The sequence below is a fragment of the Ceratotherium simum genome, chromosome 20 (genome assembly GCF_057802395.1).
Source record: "Ceratotherium simum simum isolate JZ-2026a chromosome 20, ASM5780239v1, whole genome shotgun sequence".
Classification (NCBI taxonomy): Eukaryota; Metazoa; Chordata; class Mammalia; order Perissodactyla; family Rhinocerotidae; genus Ceratotherium; species Ceratotherium simum.
The window spans coordinates 51,219,167-51,239,774 of record NC_141919.1 but is presented as its reverse complement, the minus strand read 5'-3'; the positions used below and the strand labels follow the sequence as shown (position 1 = coordinate 51,239,774).

The 20,608-nt window shown below is 47.7% G+C and overlaps 1 protein-coding gene across 1 annotated transcript; it reads left to right on the top strand.

The window, feature by feature from the left end:
- Window positions 1-509: 509 nt before the first annotated feature.
- On the top strand, window positions 510-6,759 carry LOC101406792 (protein SPATA31F1-like). The gene is made up of 4 exons (XM_087444238.1): window positions 510-623; window positions 1,276-1,321; window positions 1,850-1,910; window positions 2,916-6,759. Exons 1-4 carry the CDS (start codon window positions 510-512, stop codon window positions 6,757-6,759), a joined length of 4,065 nt encoding a protein of 1,354 aa, XP_087300364.1.
- Window positions 6,760-20,608: the final 13,849 nt, after the last annotated feature.

The following is a 20,608-nucleotide window of genomic DNA, read 5'->3' as shown; positions in this document are numbered from 1 at the left end:
CCCTCATCTCATGGGTGCTTCTCAGACATATTTCCAGTACAGGTGGAGCACTTGGTGGAGGATCCTCTGTCCCAGCCATTCTTCCTCGAAAGGTGCCCTGTGTCCCTAAACACGCAGTTCTCTGGGAATGGATGACCACACAGTCGTCGTGAAGGAGACAGCTGAGCCATCGAGCTGCTGTAGGGTGTGGAGAGTGAAGACAAAGTGCGAGCACAGACTCTACCTGTGAGCAGGCACCTTTAGGGCCAGGCTCTGTAACCCTGACAGACAACCAGACACCCTCCTCTACAGACTGACTCACCACATAAGCCTCCCTAAGACAGATCAAGGACTCTGACACGACACCTGCCTTGTGAAACAGACGGGCTTTGTGATGCAGTCAGCTGGCCTGGTTCCGTCCTCTGTGAGGCGGACAGGACGAGGCATAGCACTGGGAGTCATTAGGCACCAGACCCTGAACACCTAGAGAGAGGGATGGTTGGTCTCCTCATGCCAATGAGGTTTAGACCATGTTGAGCCCTACTTTTCTTTATGGCTCCATCTTCATTATTGTCCTATTCATCTGGCAAGTGAAAAGGAGTTATGATGGATTAAGGCTGGAACCTAAAAGGAGCTGCTGCCGGGTAAGGAAATACTATGACCACGATTTAACTAATGAAGCCTCAGATAAGAAGCTTTTAATATCACAGAGTCTCTCCTTTTACCCTTTGCCCTCCCCCAATTTTATACCATGCATTCAGTGACTCTTACATGGCACTTCTCTTATAGAGCCTAGAAATAATTCCTTACCAGGCCATCCCTGCAGTGTATTCTAACTGAAAAATCAAGACCCTCTCTATCAGGCTTGGGCTGAGACCCAGATGAAATGGAATCTACTCACAGGATCTCAGAAGACCTCCCAATACAGGGGATCTTTCTGGTTGGTGGTCCAGTAAGGCATTTGTTAGCAGGAGTCCTTTGGCTTTAGACCCATACACCCAATAATCTGCTCCACTCTTTCTCCTGTTTCATCATGAGCCTCAAGCAGAACTTCTCCTGGGAAATAAGTGGGAAGTAGAGCGTATGGAGGAGCCTCAAAATGAATCAGAAGTAAGCAGGGAAGAGAAATGTTGGGGTGAGAATAGGTGGAGTATGGAAAGGAAGGTTAGGAAAGTCAGTAAAATACAGACAGACATTTAGAAAAGGATGGGGAAATATATATTTTCCTTTGTCTTATTTGGACATGAAAAAGAAAATCGTGTGCCAGCTTCACATTCTAACTTTTCTGTCTTGAAGCATCATCGAAAAGTCAGACAAAAGGCTAGAGATGCAGCATCAAGAGGTAAAGTCCCATTCTCTGCTCTGACCCCTCCACCGTGGGCGCCGTTCCCATGCATCATGTGCCTCTATGGCCCCTGGTGCCAGGACCCAGTGCTCTCACCACTGAAGTTTCCCACTCCCCAAGTTGACAAATTCTCCCAGAAGACTTTCCTGGGTGGGATATCAGAGCCCGGGAATCTTCCAAATTCTCCACCTTATCCCCAGAAACGAAAAACGAGGAAGTAGGGCAGAAGTACTTAGCTGTGTATTTACCACTTTTATGACCCTATGGAAGTCACTTCATCTCTCAGACTTGTTATCCAGGAAATGGGCATCTGATGATCCTGCCTCACTCACAGTGTGCTGGTGATGATCAGATGAGATTAGGTCCGGGACAGCACATCATAACTGGTTAAGGTGTACACAGACGTGCCTTAGAGCATTGACTGTTGGGGTTGCCAGTCTCCTCTGATTCAAAGGCCTTCAGCTTCCTATAGGATGTCCCTGAATCCTCTCCCCTTCCATGTAACACTGTCTCCCGGTTTCTCAGCAAGGAGATGTTCCCAGGAAGAAGCTGAGAAGCCGTGGGAGCTGCTTTCTGTCATGAAAAGGTGATCTCTTGCTCTTTGCAGTCTCCCAACTCCCAGCCTGGCCTGTGATGACTTCTCTGCTTGGTCGGGGACAGGGATGAGGAGGGGGATAATGACCAGGAGGGAGCCAGACACAACAGAGGCTGGAGCACTGGTTGAGAGGGTTCCCTGGGCAGAAGGGGATCACACGTCTCAGGAGGGGAGCCTCTCCCAGTTCTGCTCGGACTAGGCTCACAGTGGTCCTGGAATTCAGGATTGACTAGTGTATAGTGCATAAAATACTCTACACGGCTTTGACTCAGACACAAGACAAGTTATCCAGTCAAGAGAATGGATAAATAAGTGCATAAATAAGTCATCATCTTTATATTCTCTTTTCAGCTACACTCTTTCAAGAGTAGACACCTCGGAGTCTGTCTGGACTCTGTTGACATTACCTCCTCTGGCTCTGTCTTCAGGGAGGCCAGTTCCTAGGACAGCCCTGAGATAGGAGCCTGTCATCTTCTCCTCTTCTTAAGATCTCTAGAGAGTGGGACAGGCTCCAAAGAGATGTTGTGTGCACACCATAGTCCCCAGAATGCCGAGTTCCCACAAGGACCTCATGTTCCACAGTTTGGAAATACTGAATACCAGGCTGTGGCCTTCTTAGCTCCAAATGATACTGACTCCAGATTCTACCCAGTGATGTCCCATCAACTAACCATTGGCTACCCATCTGTCTGGTACCTTATCCTAGTTCACCTTCTCAACACAGGTCAGCAGAGAACTCACCCCACCTCTCTAATGGCCCTTGGCTCCCCTGGCTTGTCTGAGACCTTGCCCAACAGGCCCCAGAACCTCAGCCCCGCCCACCTTGACTTGCCAAATGGCATTTTCCTGGGGAGAAAAGTAGATGGCTAAACACCCAGGAGTGCAGGCCCCAGGGCTTACAGGACTACAGGAGGGCAGTGCCAATCTCCAGGCCACACACTTCCAAAGAGGCAGATGTCACTCCATCAGTAACAGCTGTCATGTTTCCCTTACCAGCCAGAGCTGGCTTCCTCGGGAGGGAAGTGTGCGGAGGCTCCTGTGTGCAGATCCCTGCTGCCAAATCTGCAATGCCGTGGCTCTGGAGATTCAGCAGTTGCTGGTGGGTGAGAACACCTTGATCTCTTCCACTTCTTCGAGGCCATCACAGGGCATATCTTGCTTAGAGGTGTTGTCCATGTCTACTGTGTCTTTTGAGCAGAGTCTGGAGCATCGTTCCCCACAATCCAAAGACCTTTCACTTCCACCTCCAACCCCCACAGTGTCACAATTAACGGACCAGAGATCCTTAACACAGTCAGCTGCCCAGTCTGCAGGTGAGGTCAGCCTCCACGATTACTGGGCTGAACACCTCCAGCTAGGGCAGGAATTTCAAGTGCCAGACATGCCCACAGGCCCAAAGACGATCTCTTCTTCAAGGTGGGAGGAGCCTAGGATCCCAGGGAACCAGCAGGAGATGATGCAGAGCAACCCCAGCCTCATCTATGGGAACCAAGGTCAGCAGCCCTTGAATTCCCAGGTCTCTCTGCTGACTCAGAATGGAGAAATCACCACCCTGACACACCCTCTGGCCTTGCATATGGTCACTGTCCTCCCTGCCCACCTGCCATTCCTCAGTCCTGAAGTCCTGAGGTTTCTTGAGGTACATGTAAAGAAATGGATGCATTTCCAGAGGTGGGGGCTCCCCAGACGTGTGGAGGAGTCCCTGAGACAGTTCATGCCAAACCCGCCATTGTTTTACCAACCTATAAATAACCAACCAGTTTCTTTCATCCAGAACGATACTTCTCAGCTCTCTGTTGAGAAATTTGCGAACATTTCCTACCAGACCTGGGGTTCATGTACGGCTGGCCAGCCAACCAAGGCCTTCCGGGTTTCTGAGTGGTCCATTCTTGACCCAGAACAAAGATACAACTACCAGCAAATCCCAAACCATATGGCTCTAGCCTTGCCCTCTCCAGCCCTTAAAGACCTAAGTGGCCTCGATCCACTTCCTGGGCCACAGGCTCATGACTCAGTGGGCCATTTGCAGGGGGAAAACAGCCAGCTATTCTGTGGCCTCCCTTCTCTGCACAGTGAGTCCCTGGTTGATGTCTTCCTCGGCTGTCAAGGCCTCTCCATGAACAGGAACATGTCCAAGGCCCCCTTGAAGGATCCTTTTCTCTTCAAGGAGCTCTCCTTCCTCCCTCTGTCACCTAAAACTCCACCCGGGTCAACCCCACCCTCTTCCTCATCTTCTCCAAATTGGGTCACTCCGTCTGACCACCAACAAGCTCAGATCAATGTCCCATTTCTGACAATGGCCGAATGTGAAGCTCTGGAGTGGCACGTGCTACAGAGGCAGCTCCAACTTCACTGGGGTTTGCCAGAAGTTTTCCAGAGATCTCCACACACTCAGAGCCCTGTGTACTATAAGCCCTGTGACAAAGCCCAGTCTGCTGAGACTGGGAAAACCTCCTGGCAAGGAAAGCCCATCTCAGCCCTGACCAGAGAAATACACTTCTTCCCGGAGCATGCCCGGAGGCTGCTGGGATTCCACCTCCAGAGGCAGTTGATTCACCATTGCTGGGGCCTGCCCCAGAAGATCCAGCAGTCCATCCAGTTGCTCCTGTCCCCCGCTGATCAGCACACTCTGTCCTGGAACAGCACAGCCCTAGCCAATGTGACTGTTCCCCAATCCATAGTCCTAGACACCAATGGGGCTGGTGACCCCTTCTCACCCATCATGGACCCAGTGTTAGTCCCCGTGCCACACTTGCTCGACCAGGCCAAGGCAATGTTGCAGAGCCACATCAACTCCAAACGTGGGCAGATTCACCAGGGCAAGGTCCCTGCCTGTGTATATAGCTCTTGGGAGTGCATCATTCCTGGCGGCCTGGAAGGGGCTCCCCTCACCTGCATCCCAGAAAGCAAGCCCCTGGAGCGACAGGCAGCCACTGACTCTGATCTGCAACAGGAAGTTACGCCCTGGATGCCCACAGCCCTCGAGCAGCAGCAACAAGCCTCTGCAGATGCCAACAATGAACATCCTAAGCTGCCCCGAGCCCTGTCCAAGGGAGCCCTTGAGAAACTGGAGACGACTTTACGGCACAAGTATCTGGCCTTCTTGTCAGGGCTGCCTGCTCTCTATTATGTGGCTCTCTCCAGGGCCATGGCCCCGGCAATCACTACCCAAGCTCTAATCACAGACAAGGTGCCTGGGCCAGTCCGATTCCTCACGGAACCTCTGACCCAGGAGATCTCATGTGAAGAGCAGTGTCGAAGTGCTGGGCCATGCTTTCAAGATGCCAACGAGACTTGTGCAGACTCTGCAGATGAGTTCCAGGCTGAAGTGCAGGTGGAAGGAATGATCGAGATGGTGCCTCTGGAAAGCCAGACAGACCCTGCTACCCCCTACACACTCAAGAAACCCATCTTGGCCAAACTAAATTTCCACCTGAGAAAGAAGATCCTAGAGATACAATTGGGAATTCCCGTAAGAGCAAGGGCATCCAGGGAACTAACCCTAGCAATCCCAGAGAACATTTCCACACAGGAGTCCCTTGGGAGTGTAATCAACCCAGGAAAAACACTGCTCCAGGAACTCCCCATCACACCAGACACGCCTCGTGCCCCAGATCCAGAATGGCTCCATCTTAAAGAACAGCTGGCCAGTGAGTTAAAGGCAGTGCAGAAGAGCCATAAGCACCCTAGTTCCAGAGCAGTACACCATGGTTCTGCCCACGGGGCCTCCAAGATCTCACAGCCCAGTGGGGATGTGACAGAGGCCCAGGTGCTTTGTGTTCAGCTGGAGGCCAGTGTGAACCTCCCCAGCCTGGTGGAGCCCTGGAGCCCTGAGCCCCAAAGCCCTGGCAAGAGCAACGACTCAGCCCAAGTCCCCAAGCTCGCAGGAAACAGAGAGGACCCGGGGAAACCCAAATCGGCAGGGGACCACGGAGAAGGGGATGCAGGGTTTGCGTTCTCCTCAACAAGAGAAAACGGCCACCCTGCCGAAGCCCAGAGGCCAGAAGGGATGCTTCTGCACAGGACACCCCACAACCCCTGGCGATGGAGCCATAGCTTTCACCTTGAAGCTCCCCGTCCACACAGTCCCGAACGTCGCCCTCAGCTTAAGCTCCCAGAGCTACCACCAGGAGTCCCTGGGGGGCAGGATTCTGAGAAGAATGACCCGCAAGACAGTCAAACCAAGCTCAACATCATCCTCAACCCAGCAGGGACTCCTGAACGTGCACAGCCTGTGGGGCCCCAGGCATCCCAGAGCCAGCATTTCCTGGGCCAACTCATTCAGGGTAAGCCACTGCAGGGCCAAACTTTGCAAGGTCACGTTTTGCAGGGGCAGGTGATGCCAGTCCATACTCACAAGAGGCCTGGCCTCCCGGAATCTGGCTTAAAAAATAAGATGAAATCCTTTCTGCACTGGATTAACCCCAAGACAAAAGGCAAAGGGCACAAGGAATCCATGTTCTCCACAGCTGAGAAGGTGGCCAGCACCACAAAAGAAAATGTAAAAAAGAGCCTGGCTCCAGCCAAAAGTCCCACAGGGCGAACTAAGACACAGAAGACAAGAAGGGACCCCAAGGCCCAATCTCCCCACACTGAGAAGCAGGTCAGCGTGGCCTTCTGGGATGGCGCCCCTTCCCCAGACAGTAAGCTCCGGCACTGCTCCCACTCCCATCAACTCCACTCTGTCTCAGTCCTGGGCCACCCCCGCCACTGCCCTCGCCACTGTCCTCGAGTGGCGTGTGCCACCCACCCAGGGAACCCACCTGAATTCTCAACTACCCACTCAGTGGGAAACGTTGGTCTCCTCAAGAAGACCCAGCACCACCAAAAGACTCTGTAGGTTTCCCAATGTCTGCATCACTTGAAAAGGACTGCTACCATCAATTTCATTACTGCGCACATGGGGCAGAGCGTCACCCAAATACACTCTATAATCTAAGCAAAGACTTGTCTGTCTGCGCCTTCTTGCCACTGGGGTGTGTTAAGGGAAGGCACGGGGCTAAAATGTCCTTCCTCTCTAGGAAAGGAGCTTTAACCCACACTTAAGCTGGGTCAGCATTCCACACAACTCCTCCCAGCCCCACCCTGGACTGTGGATAAAGAGACTTGAGCAGAGAAGGACGGCCCTTGTCTAAGGTGCACTGAAGGTAAAGGTCAGGCTTGAACTCTATCGTGGTGTCCCATGGTGTCCTTGGGCCCAGAGGTGCAATGTGGACGTGAGGATAGTACTGACAAGAAGGAGTGGCCAGGAATCGCACAGGCACTGTTCACTGACGACTCCTATATAGGCCCACAATCTGGAGGGAAGGTTTAGAGGAGGGCCACAGTGTCTATCCTTGAGGAGGTGCTTTGTGTTTATCAAAAGCTCACAGCTAATATGACAGGGTGTCAAAAGCAAATGACAGAATCTCCCCCTCTGCTCCATGATGATTATTGGTTAGATCTTTCTCCACAACTCATCTGGGAGGCTGCTGTAGCTCTCTAGCCTATATCCCACCTCCACTGCCCAGCAGCTGCATGGAATGACTGACACCTGGAATGAAGATCACAGTAGGACATGGGGAGGGGCTTGTGCCCCACCCCCAAGAGCAGGCAGGGAGAGAAGCAGGGAGGAGGAGCATGTAGACAGAGGTCTGAGTACCTGGGACAGAGTCTGACAGGTTCCTGACCAGGGCATGATAAGGCAGCAAAGCCAGTTTGCTTCAAACTCAATAGAACCTAGGAGCCAGGAAGCCAACCCAAGGTCCAAATGCCTTTATGGGAGGGAGGTGAATCAACTGAATCTTGGTCTGTTGCCCATTGTATAATGAAGAGCAGTGAGTTGAGCTTGTTGTCCAAAGACAATGCAAATTAATTCAAAATTTCTGAACACTCACTCTCCACCCCACCAAACTGTTTCCCAATGTCAGGGAATGGAATAACCATAAATCCATGTTTTTGTTCAGCCCAAACATGAAGTCAGTCACTTGGTTCTAATCTTAATATCTCTCAACTTTTCCCCCTTCTTCTATTTTTACTGCCTCTGCTTGTATTCAGTTTCTCATCTGTTCTTGCCTAAATAATTACAATAGTGTCTCATACCCCTAGGGTTTAGGATAGGCTGGGTCATAGTAATACCGTAATAGTACTTGAATCCAAAGTCTGGCCTGGGGAGGCAGACAAATCATTACATTAGTATGAATAGTGCTATGGAATGGGGGATCCTGCCACAGGAGGAAGTACTCAGCTGGTAAGGACCCCAGGAGGGTCACAATAAAAACGATCTTGAGAAGCGTCTTACACTCAACAATTAAAATATTTGAGTACTTACTATATGCAAGGTACCAGAGCAGACTCAGCAATGAATAAGATACAGGACTTGCATAATGGAGCTCATGATCTCATGAGATAGACAGTCTCACATGCCCAACTGTCTAAAGCAACATATACATTCAGATGTCCAATATTCACCTCAAACCATAGAAAAGTGAACTCCTTGTTTCCCACCTCCACCCTCACCCAATCATACAATCACAACCTGCTCCAGGGCCGGCCTGGTTGTGCAGTGGTTAAGTTCGGTGTGCTCTAGTTTGGCGGTCCGGGGTTCACAGGTTTGGATCCCAGGTGCGGACCTACACACTGCTTATCAACCTGTGCAGTGGCAGCATCCCACATACAAAATAGAGGAAGATGGGCACAGATGTTAGCTCAGAGCCACTCTCCCTCAAGCAAAAAGAGGAAGATTGGCAATATGTGTTAGCTCAGGGCCAATCCTCCTCACCAAAAAAAAAAAAAAAAACTGTTCCAACATGAGTCAGGTCTGAAACATGAAAATTAGTGCTACTCTACTCAGAAAACTGGCTAGTGTTAATGAAATCTGATGAGAGTTGTTGCACCTTTCAATTAGAAGGCCTAAAAGTGGATACACATTGCAAAAGAAAGAACCCCATTCCCAGAAAACTCCCCAGTAAAACAGAAACTTAGGACATGCAGGCAATGAATCTGTATTCTTACAGAGGGAAATCACATAATTTAGCACTCACTACAAATATATGGTTAAATGGAAGTCACAAGCTACAGCTTAAAAGCAAGGGAAAAAAGGCCCTTTGCTTCCCATGGCAAAGTCAAAAGTCAACACTCCTCAACATCACCACCATAACCAAAAACACAAATAGCCCCTTCCCCAAGGAAACACTTCCACTACAGCTCTTTTCAATTAAGTAAAAAGCACACAGTTTAGCTATCAACACCACTTCATTACTGTAATAAATAAAATAAAGCACACAGAGGTCTATTGACTATTGTGAGAAATAAAACACCACCACCAAAATCCATGCATCGTTAATCACCATCTGAGCTTGTGTGTCTGAGTCTACTGGTTACAGAGTTTAATTCCAAACAGAACTATTCCACCCCTTATCATTCTATCCTTCTGATCAGTTAGCTTAACTGTATACGAGCCCTGTCAGGTTAGAAAGAGATAAATAAAATTGAGTCAAGTTGACTAGTAGTAATGGTGTTGGGACACAATTGTCTTGGACACAAGTCATACCTGGTATTTTTGTTTTGTTTTGTTTTGTTAATCATAAGCTCAAAATTTGTCTGGTTTGGGGGCCGGCCCCATGGCATAGTGGTTAAGCGCGTGCTCTCCGCTACTGGCGGCCCAGGTTCAGATCCTGGGCACACACCGACTCACCGCTTGTCAGGCCATGCTGTGGCGGTGTCCCATATAAAGTGGAGAAAGATGGGCACAGATGTTAGCTCAGGGCCAGTCTTCCTCAGCAAAAAGAGGAAGATTGGCATGGAAGTTAGCTCAGGGCTGATCTTCCTCAAAAAAAAAAAAAATTTGTCTGATTTGGAGGCTGCATAACTTGGTCAGATAACTTGACACATCTTACTTATATTATCAGCATGAAAAATACACAAACATATATAAACATGTGTAACCAGGAACATTCTGTGACATGATGGTCTTGTCTATATATAACAAAGAGGCAAGTTAACAAATGATAGCCAGATTGAAACTTAGGAGAGCCTGAGTAATTGACTTACCGGAAAGATCTTTGTATAAGAAAGAAACTAGGGGAAGATGTAGGAAACAATAAGCAGAGACTGAGTAGTTGCCAGTGAGGCAGGAGGAAACCAGGAGAGTGGTACACTGGAAGCCAAGAGAGGAAAGTATTGCCAGGAGAAAGTGGTCAACTGCATGAAAAGTTGCCAAGTGGCCAAGTAAGATGAGGGCTCAGAGTTGACCATTAGATTTAGCAACACGTAGATCACTCAGGACCTTGAGAAGAACAGACTCAGGTGAATGATGGAGGTGAAGGCATAACAAGAGTAGATTCAAGAGAGAATAGAGCGCAATTGGTGACAGCAAGTGTGATCAATTCCGTCAAGGAGGTTTGTTCCACAAAGGTGCAAAAAAACAAGGCAATAGCACCAAGAGGATTTTTTAAAGGTAGGAAATATAAGCATGTTGCATGTTGGTGGAAAAGATCCAGTTGAGAGAAATAAACTAATGATGCAGGAGAGCAAGGGAGAACTGCTGGAGCAATGTCACAGTGCAGAAGTAATGGAATAGGGTGAGTCCCCAAGTCGCTAAAAGCACAGACACTTACTGGTGGTAAGTAGAGAGAAGGTGACGTTAATGAAGAAGGACTTTGTGTATCAAGAGAGGAAAGGTTTCCCCACAATTAAGAGAATGGGACGAAGACCTAGAAGAGCAAAAGTGGAGCTGGTAAATGAAGATCATGGCACAAAGGGAGGGGCAATATGGAGAGCCAAAGCCAGAGGTGGAGAGTAATTCTGGAAGTTACCATGGCAGGTTATTTTGTAGGGCCTAAGAAGTCGGTAGCAGCATCTGAGGCCAGGTGGGGAAAAAATGGTTGACACTGCTGATCACATGTGTGAAGCAGGTGCTCTGGGAACACAGTGGGAGAGGGAGCAGAGAAAACTCTAGGTGCATGGAGCATGAGGAAAGGATGGAGCTTAAGACACTGAAACAGGGCAGGTGTGGCATCCTAGTGTTCAGCCAGGGAATAGGGAGGTTTGGAGGTGGAGGAGAGACCTGGGAAGCACAAAGACAAAGACTCTGCCCTGAGTGGATGAGATGGACCTCTGTTTTGGACACCTAGTATCTCTCAGGAGATGGCACCTCTGCATTCCCAACTTCCAACCTAACATGGAGGAGCCAACAGCTGAAGTGAGTGCAGGAAGTACTGCAGCTTCCTTAAGACTGTGTGGTAAGGGGGACTATGGGATGATCCTGCCTCAACTGATTCCTAAGGAAATCCAGGATGACTCAACATCCCATCAAACAGGAGGTGGTGGCAGGACTCTCTTCCTCTGATCAGACCCTAGCACTTAGCACAATGTGTGCACTGCTAGCAGGATGAGGAAAGGCAGGATGGGAAGAGGCATGAATGTGTCCCTCTTTTGAATGGTGATTCTGTACCTCAAGGATGGAGGCCCAGCCCCTATTGTGGCCTCCAGGGTCGGGAGGCACAAGGCCCAGGCCTGCTCAGCCAACACCCTCCAGGTGTTTTCCTAAAGCATCCCCAAAGATCATAGAAGGTCTTGTGACAGGCACATCCTCCACGCCTGGTGGGAACTGGGCAGAGCGCCACAGAGCAAGGAGACAAGAGCGGGGCCCAGAATGAAGGGAATGATCCAGAAGGGTCACAGCATCATCAGGTGGCAAGCCGAGGTTAATGTGCACACATCCTGCCTTAGGTGGAGCAGTTCCTTCCCATGGTCCCCCATAGGCTCCTACCTGCCCCAGAGCAGTGTGAGTTCATAGTGCTGACCAAAGTCCTGCAACAAGGGGTTGGGGGCAGAGAGATGAGCTGGAACCAAGACCTTCCAGATTCTCAATTCTCAGCAAAGTCAAGAGCTGAGAGAAAATAGCATCAGAGCCTTTAACTCATGCTGGATGTTGTGGGATGTTGTTGAAGGATGAAGCCTTGCTCATCCCATCCCATAACTCTACCACAACTCCCACCCTCCAACTCCCCCTAGGCTCAAGAGAGGTAAAATCAGAATAAAAAGCCTCATGGCAGGGCACAAGCTCAAGTATTTGCTACTCCAGAATTGGTGGCAGATGCTAGGAATACACCAATGCTTGCTTGGGAACTGTGGAGTTCACCTCTGGTCCTCTGAGATACTGTCATGTCTTAGTGACCTGCCCTGACCTTCCGGAGCCCTTCTCTTGGTCTCCACAGAGGGCACTTCAGAATTCTATGGAGAGAATTTCAGGCAACTGACCACCTGCAGTGAAGGAGAGTGGCTTCTCCACAAATCACTTCTCCTGTTAAACACTGAAATCTAGAAGATAGGGACCATGGCTGTTTCATTTTTGTACCTGCTGACCATAGCCCACAAAGAGAGGGCAATGAACACACGATGAGAAGAGGAATAAACCCCATGGAGATGCTGCTTCCTGCATCTTGTGAGGGGAGCTAAGCCTCTGCTCTTTACCAGCCATCCAAAGCCAAATGCTCCACCTGGGCTCAGGGGCCCATGGCACAGGCCAGGGCTGTCACAGAATGAAGGACAAGAATGGTTCCTGTGTCCGCGGCAGGGAGAGGAAAGAAGGGAGCACAACCTTGAGTTCGGCTGGGGATATGAGGAATGAGCACAATGCAGGCATGTAAGGTGCTGGGGATGCAGAGGACCAGATCCCTAACAGTCTCCCTGGGCTTGTAGAGGACTGTCTATTCCCATCCCCAGAGACAGTGGGGCCAGGACCGTGAATACTTGGTCTAGATGGAAGCATGGGGAGGAAAAAGGGGGCTTGGGAAGGGGTCAGAGGAAGAGCTGTTTCCAGAAGGAGGGGTGGGAGCTGCCAACTGCCCCCCTTTCCTGCTGTGTCCCTCTCCTCCACTGTAACTTCTCTGGGTCCATGGCCAGGCAAGGAGCATATTAGGGGACTTTCCAGAGTGCATTGCTCCCAAGGTCAAGCCCGCTACAGAGGCCACAGGGGAAGGGCCCTGGGCAGTCAGCCGGACACATGGGAATCCAGACAGCGGGAAGGGAAGGGAAGCCATCCTTGTGGTAAATAGTGCTGGCAGCTGGGGTGTGTCAGGAGAGAGAAGCAGGGAAAGTGAGAGGCCAGAGCGGTATCCCACACACAGTCAAAGACATGTGGACACAGATACCTAGCCACACAGAGACCTAAATAGAAAGACACAAACTCAACGATGCCTCTCAGAAACTACTGCAGAGTACCCAGAGACATGTCCAGGAAACACACCTACATAGACATGAACACCCTGATCAGACATGCTCGAGCAGACACAGGCACAAACACACATCAGACACAAAGACAGGCTTGCACACATGTGAACAGACACAGCACATCTTGTAGACCCACAAACACAAATGCAGTCAAATCCATCCTCAAAGGTGCTCTCCTCCATAAAGCCTCCTAGGCCACCTCAGACCAGGCCTGTTTATCCTTCCTCTAAACTCCGGTTTGTAATTTCTGTCCCATTGCTCGTCTTTTAATAAGGATAGTCTTGGATTCACATGCATACCCCTGGTCTCTACAACTCGGCTGTGTGCTTTTAAAGAAATGACAAAGTCAGCAAGTGAGTCCATGACCTACACACCCATCCCTATCCCTATGAGTTTCCCCAGTTTTCTGCGGGGTCCTGACCCCCAGCCTCTCTGACGCAGTAGACGTAGACCCTAAGAGAAGAGACAGACATACCCTGTCCAGGTAATGCTGGTGGGCGTTATCCAAAAAATCTTTACATGGCCCAATGCTCACCACTATCTACCTCCAATCTGTAACCACTACATCAAAGCGAGTCGAAGCACAGTCCTAACTCTAACCGTAACTCTAGGTAGCTACACACTGAGTAATGGCTGTGACTACTAGGCACACAGATATCACACATTAGGAAGGGATGGGTCATTTGTACTTCAGGATCTCAGTAGCTCCTTCAGTAACACCTGTAGTGATCAGGGCAGCTTGTCCCTGGAAAGCTCAGTGCTCTTCTGGGAACCCAGGAGCACCAAGGCACCCAGGCCCTTTCACCCCTGTTAGACATACAAGCCCACAGGGGCCCACCCCAAACCCTATTCCGGGACGAGCCCAGCCTCTGAGCTGAAATTCCTGCCATACCCCTCCCCTGCTCCTGCCTGCCAAGCTGGGAGCATCTGTTGCCCCAGAACCCCCAACCAGGCAGGAGCAAATGAGCCTGGGGCCTGGGGCTGAAGGGAATGTGGCCATTTCCCACTGTGGGGATTTCCAGAATCTAGCAACACCCACATCTCGGACCTCCACCCCAGAGCCCGGCCCAGGTGCCTGTCCTAAAGAGGGAGTGGGCCAGCTGACACTGGGGGTGAGTAGGGGGGAATTCACACATCTCCTCTCCCCCTGTCCAGGGTCTCAATATGGTGGGAGGGAGTGTTCGCTCAGCACTCATCAGCAGAAGTAAAGGCGAAGTCAGCCATGTGTACCTGCCTCACCCGTCACCCGTCACCCCAGGCACCAGGACCTCCAGTGCAGCACTCCTCTACACATGGCCCACCCCACAGGCTGACAAACACTACCCAGGCTCTCTCGAGAGCTCACCAAGACAAAACTCTCACCCAAAGGACTGGAACTCCAAGGAGGACACTCACATCTCAGATGTGAGCCATCCAAATCTCTGTGTCCCCTTCCTCAGCGTTTCTATCCAGCCTGGCTTGAGGACCAAGCAAGGGGCTTGGTTCAGGGCTGCAAGCTCCAGAACCCCACAATGAGCTTACGGTTCAAGGGGGACCTGGGATGAGCCCACACCAGCTGCTAAGAGCAGAGAAATGGCTAGGTGCAGACTAGTGGTACCAGAGAAGAGTAGCACCTCCTGTCACCATCTCAGCCCCTCTCTTGGGGACTGTTTCTATACCTGGGCTCCACTCCCTTCCAGGCTCTCTCAGTGCCTCCCTCTCATGCCCCCACCTCCACCACGTAGGCTCAGACACCTGCAGCTCAGGGTGGGGCAGGGACTTGCTGTCACCTTCCTGCTCTGAGAGCAGCTCTTTCCAGCCCTGCCTAATTGTCCAGCCAGATATATATCTCTGGCAAAGCCCCCACTGTTTCCCTCCCTTCCCTCAGGGCCGCTAACATAGGTTCTAAGCCCTAGGATCAAGCAGGCCCCAAGCCCCAGGATGGACCATCTCCCTGAGGCTGGTCTACCACTGCAGGCTCAAGTTCAGAGGTAGGGACTTAGGTTAAATCCTAGGAAGAGCTTCCTGAATCTACTAAAGGCAGTTGTGGATGGGACCTAAGGGAGCTGTGGACACCGTTGACACAAACAAGAGGCCCCCGAGATGGCATAAATAAGGGGAAGGGGGCAGGATGTCTTGCGAGAGGGGGGGAATCTGTGATTTTAGGAGAGGAAGCAGCACAGTCCCCCACTCTCTCTGCCACGTTCTCCCTTTTTCACAAGCTGTGCCAGGCCAGAAAGTCCCCTGCCTCAGGAAGGTTGGGGTGCATCACCCCAGCTTCCTCTTCCCCTAGACCACCTCTGTTCACTTCCACTGGCTCTGTGCCCATCTGCAGTTGGAAATGGGGAGCAAAATAGGCCCAGGTGGCTCTCCCAGCCCCACCCCACCAAATGCTTGGAAGTACCTGGAGAACTTGGGAAAAATACAGATCCTTTGGCTCTATTCTGAGATTCTATTTAAGATGGTCTGGAGTGGTACCTGTAATTCTGTAGTTTTAATAAGCTCCTCACATGATTCTGAAGTGCAGCCAAGTTTGGAAACAGTGGAAACAGCTAATACGATATGACTCTGGAATCATCTACAAGCCACCCACTGCCCCCCACCCTGCTATCCTATCTCTCTGGGAACTCTTCAGGCACATGCTGCTCACGACTCACTTAGTCACTTCCACAGAGGGTGGGGCAGCTGGGGAAGGAGAGACTGGAGAGACGGGAATTAAAAGCTTTCAGGTGCCAGGATCTGCCATCACACCAGGTAAAAGGCCCAAGAAATATCATCTCCTTGTCTTTGCCCAGTCCTGTCCCAGGAACGCCAGCCTCTTGCCAGTCAGGGCACTCCCTGCTCTGCTTAAGATCTCAGCTTGGAAAACCTCACACTCAAGAACTCAATTCTCTCACCCTAATTCACTCAGATCCCAGCCCCTTTCTTCCGTGGGCCTTGGGATAAAACACCACGTCCTCATCCCCATCCCAACAATATCCCCTCTCCAATCCCCATCACCTCTACATCCCATCCTCCCCCAACAGCAACACCCCTACCATGGGCACAATCTCTCCGTCACTACCTTGTACCTGGCTGTCCTGACTGCATCCCTCCCAATCCTGTCCTCTCCGCATCTCCCTATGGTCTCCCTATCCCCTACAAGCTGGTCTTCAGAAAGCTGGGATAAGCCTGGGTGTGAGGGGCATGCTGCTGGGTTTAGCACTCTGGGAACCACGTGGATTTTCCAGTCCTAACCTGGTGATCACAACTCTGAAGTCTCAGTCTGGTTTTAAACATACACTCTGAGTCATGACCCAATAATTCTCACATACCATACATCAGCATAAATTCCAAATGGATAAAAGACTTAAAATGCTAAAAATTAAACTACAGGAATGACAACATGCAAAATGGTAGCGTAGGAAGCTCTAGGGTCAGTCCCTCCACCAAAGCAACTATTGAGCTGGAAAGAGCAATGGGAATCACCCATTTCAGAACTGGACTGGACACTTCTGAATCAGGGCAGTGCTTGATGAAGGGAGAGGACGCTGATCTGTCATAAGACAGCATCATGCATGAACTAGTTACTAGCCAGCGCTGTGGGGATAGCAGCCCACGCTCCTGGAGTGGCTGGTGGAGGCAGAGAACCTTGTCTTCCAAAAATTGGGGCTGTGCATTTTGGTTGGTCTGGTGGTTCCCTGAGGGACAGGTTGCCTTGGTTTCAGCCCTCTCAGGCTGCAGCAGCTTCCACAGTGGTAGAGATCAGAATATTTAAAGGGACAGAACCTGTTTTTTGAGATGGGGCAAGAGAAACCTTTGTCAGGTCACTGGCTGAACCCAGAGATAACAGACAGAAACTTCAGGGACCACACACGTCAAAGAATACACATCTGGCAAAAATCATTTGCAAAAGTCAAAATGGACGGCTGTAGCCCTTAAAAAGTCAATATCTACAACCCTTAAGGAGTGGAAGAATCAGATTTCCAGAGATTCCACATTATAAAACTCATAATGTCCAGTTCCCCACAAAAAATTACAAAGCAAAGAAACAGGAAAGTATGGCCCATTCACAGGAGAAAAAGAATTGGACAGAAACCATCCCTAAGGAAGCCCACACACTGGACACACTAGATGAATACTTAAATTAACTTTCTTAAATCTCCTCCGAGAGCTGAAGGAAACCATGGGCAAAGAATGAAGGGAAATCTAGAAAACGATGTATGAACAAAATGAGACTATCAATAAAGAGAGACAAATTATAAAAAAGCACCCAAACAAAAAATTCTAGAGTCAAAAATACAATAACTGAGATGAAAAAATTCACTGGGGGAGTTCAAAAACAAATTTGAGAAGGCAGAAGAAAGAATCAACATACTTGAAGATAAGGTAATTGAAATTATTGAGTCTGAGGAGCAGGAAAAAAATTAAGAAAAATGAACAGTCTGAGAGACATGTGGGATACCATCAAATATACCTCATCACAGGAGTCCCATAAAGAGAAGAGAGAGAGAACAGGACAGAAAAAATGACCAAAAATATCCCAAATCTGATGAAGGCATGAATATACATATCCAAGAAGTTCACAAATTCCAAGCAGGATAAACTCAAAGACATCCACACCAAAATACACTATAGTCAAATTGTTGAAACCCAAAGACAATTTTGAAATTTTGAAAGCAGCAAGAGAGAAGTAACTCATTATGTAGATTAAGATTAAAAGCTGATTTCTCCTCAGAAATCATGGATGCCAGAAGGCAATGGGAAGATATATGTAAAATCCTCAAAGAAAAAACTCTCAAACAAGAACTCTATATCCGGAAAAGCTATCCTTCAAGAATGAAGCAGAAATTAAGACATTTCCAAAAAACAAAACTTGAGGAAGTTCATTACCAGTAGAAATGCCTATGAGAAATTCTAAAGGGAGCTCTTCAGGCTGAAATGAAATGACAATAAATGGTAACTCAAAGCCATACAAAGAAATAAAGGTCTCTGGAAAGATAACTACATAGGTAAATATAAAAACTAGTAGACTATATTTTTTATTTGTAACCCCTCTTTTTTTTTCCTATGTGATTTAAAAGGCAAATGCATAAACTAATAATTATAAATCTATGTTATGGGCACACAATATATAAAGATGTAATCTAGGACAATAACAATATAAAGGAGGGGGAACTAAGATATATAGGAGCAGACTGTATACTATTGAGACTAAGCTGGTAGTATTCAAACTAGAATAAGTTTAAGCTGTTAATTATAATCCCCAAGGTAACTACTAAGAAAATAACTAAAAAATACACAGAAAAGGAAGAGGCAGGGAATCAAAATGGTAGACTACAAAAAAGTCAACTGAATACAAAGAAAGGCAGTAACGGAGGAAATGAGGAAGAAAAATCAACTAAGACATACAGAAAATAAATAGCTAAATGACAGAAGTAAATATTTCCTTATAAGCAACTACTTTAAAGAAAATGGATTTGACTCTACAATTAAAAGGCAGAGAGTAGCAAAATGCATAAAATACACAAAACATGATCCATCTACATGCTATCTACAAGAGACTCACTTGAGTTACGAAGATACATAGAAAAGAATGGAAATAAAGAGAACTGTGGTGGCTACATCACTGTCTGATACAACAGACACCTTGTCAAAAAAGGTTATAAGAGACAAGGACATTATATACTGATAAAAGGTTTGATATGGCAAGATACAACAGTTATAAACAACTAACAGCAGAACCTCATAATATATAAAGCAAAAATCAACAAAATTGAAGGGAGAAATCAACAGTTCTACAATAATGGTTGTAGACTTCAATACCCCATTTTCAATAATGGATAGAACAACCAGACAAAAGATCAATAAGGAAATAGAGAACTTGAACAACACTATAAATGAATTAGACCTAACAGACATACATGGAAAACTCTGCCCAAGAACAGCAGAATATACATATTCTTCTCAAGTTAACATGCAACATTCTCCAGGATAGAGCATATGTTAGGCCACAAAAAAAGTCTTCATAGGGGCCGGCCCAGTGGCCTAGTGGTTAAGTTCGCGCTCTCAGCTTCGGCAGCCTGGGGATCACAGGTTCTGATCTGGGCGCGGATCTACACACTGCTCATCAAGCCATGCTGTGGCAGGCATCCCACATATAAAGGAGAGGAAGATGGGCACGGATGTAGGCCAGGGCCAACCTTCCTCAGCAAAAAGAGGAGGATTGGCAACAGATATTAGCTCAGGGCTAATCTTCCTCACCAAAAAAAAAAAAAAAAAAGTCTTCATAAATTTTAAGATTGAAATCATACAAAGTAGCTTTTCTGATCACAATAGGATGAAACTAAAAATTAATAACGTAAGGAAAACTAGAAAATTCACAAATATGTGGAAATTAAACAACACACTGTAAACAACAAGTCAAAGAAGAAATCACAAGGAAAATTAGAAAATATCTTGAGACAATAGAAACAAATATTTCCCTGTTAGCATTGCTTTTACTGCATCTTATAAGTTTGGGTATGAAGTGCAGTGAAAGCAGTGCTAACAGAGAAATTTATACCTGTAAATGCCTACATTAAAAAAGAAGAAAGATTTCAAATCAATAACCAAACTATACACTTTAAGGAACTAGAAAAAGTCAATCAAACTAAACCCACAGGTAGCAGAAAAAAGGAAATAATACAGATTAAAGCAGAAATAAATAAAATAGATAATAGAAAGACAACAGAGAAAAATCAACAAAACCAAAAGGCAGTTCTTTGAAAAGACCAACAAATTTCACAAACTTTTAGCTAGACTGACTAAGAAAAAAAGAGAGAAGACTCAAATTATTAAAACCAGAAATGAAAATGGGGACATTACTACTGATTTTATAGAAATAAAAAGTTATAATAGGATACTATGAACAATTGTACATCAAAAAATTGGGTAACCTAAATGAAGTGGAAAAATTCCAAAAACACACAATCAAAACTGACTTAAGAAGAAATAGAAAATCTGAATAGATCTATAACCGGTAAGGAGACTGAATCAGTAATCAAAAACATCCCAATAAAGAAAAATCCAGGACCAGACGGCTTCACTGGCGAATTCTACCAAACATTTAAAGAAGAATTAACATCAGTCCTTCTCAAACTCTTCCAAAAACTGAAGAGGAGGGAACACCCCATAACTCATTCTATAAGATCAGCATTACTCTGATACCAAAGCCAGACAAAGACACTACAAAAAAAAAAGCTACAGACCAATATCCCTAATAAATGCAGATGCAGAAAACCTCAAAAAAAATTAGAAAACTGATTTCAGCAGCATTTTAAAATCATTATACACCATGACCAAGTGAGATCTATTCCTAGAATGCAAGGATGGTTCAACCTATGAAAATCAACCAGGGTACTACACCACATGAATGGAATGAAGGGGGGAAAAAAAAAAAACTATGATCATCTCGATGCAGAAAAAGCATCTGACAAAATCCAACACCCTTTCATGATAAAAACACTCAAAAAACT

Coding starts and splice junctions, on each gene's coding strand:
- LOC101406792 (XM_087444238.1), top strand. CDS start 510: ATGTTGAGCCCTACTTTTCTTTATGGCTCCATCTTCATTATTGTCCTA. Junction 624..1,275: donor CTAAAAGGAGCTGCTGCCGG/GTAAGGAAATAC, acceptor TCTGTCTTGAAG/CATCATCGAAAAGTCAGACA. Junction 1,911..2,915: donor CTGCTTTCTGTCATGAAAAG/GTGATCTCTTGC, acceptor TTCCCTTACCAG/CCAGAGCTGGCTTCCTCGGG.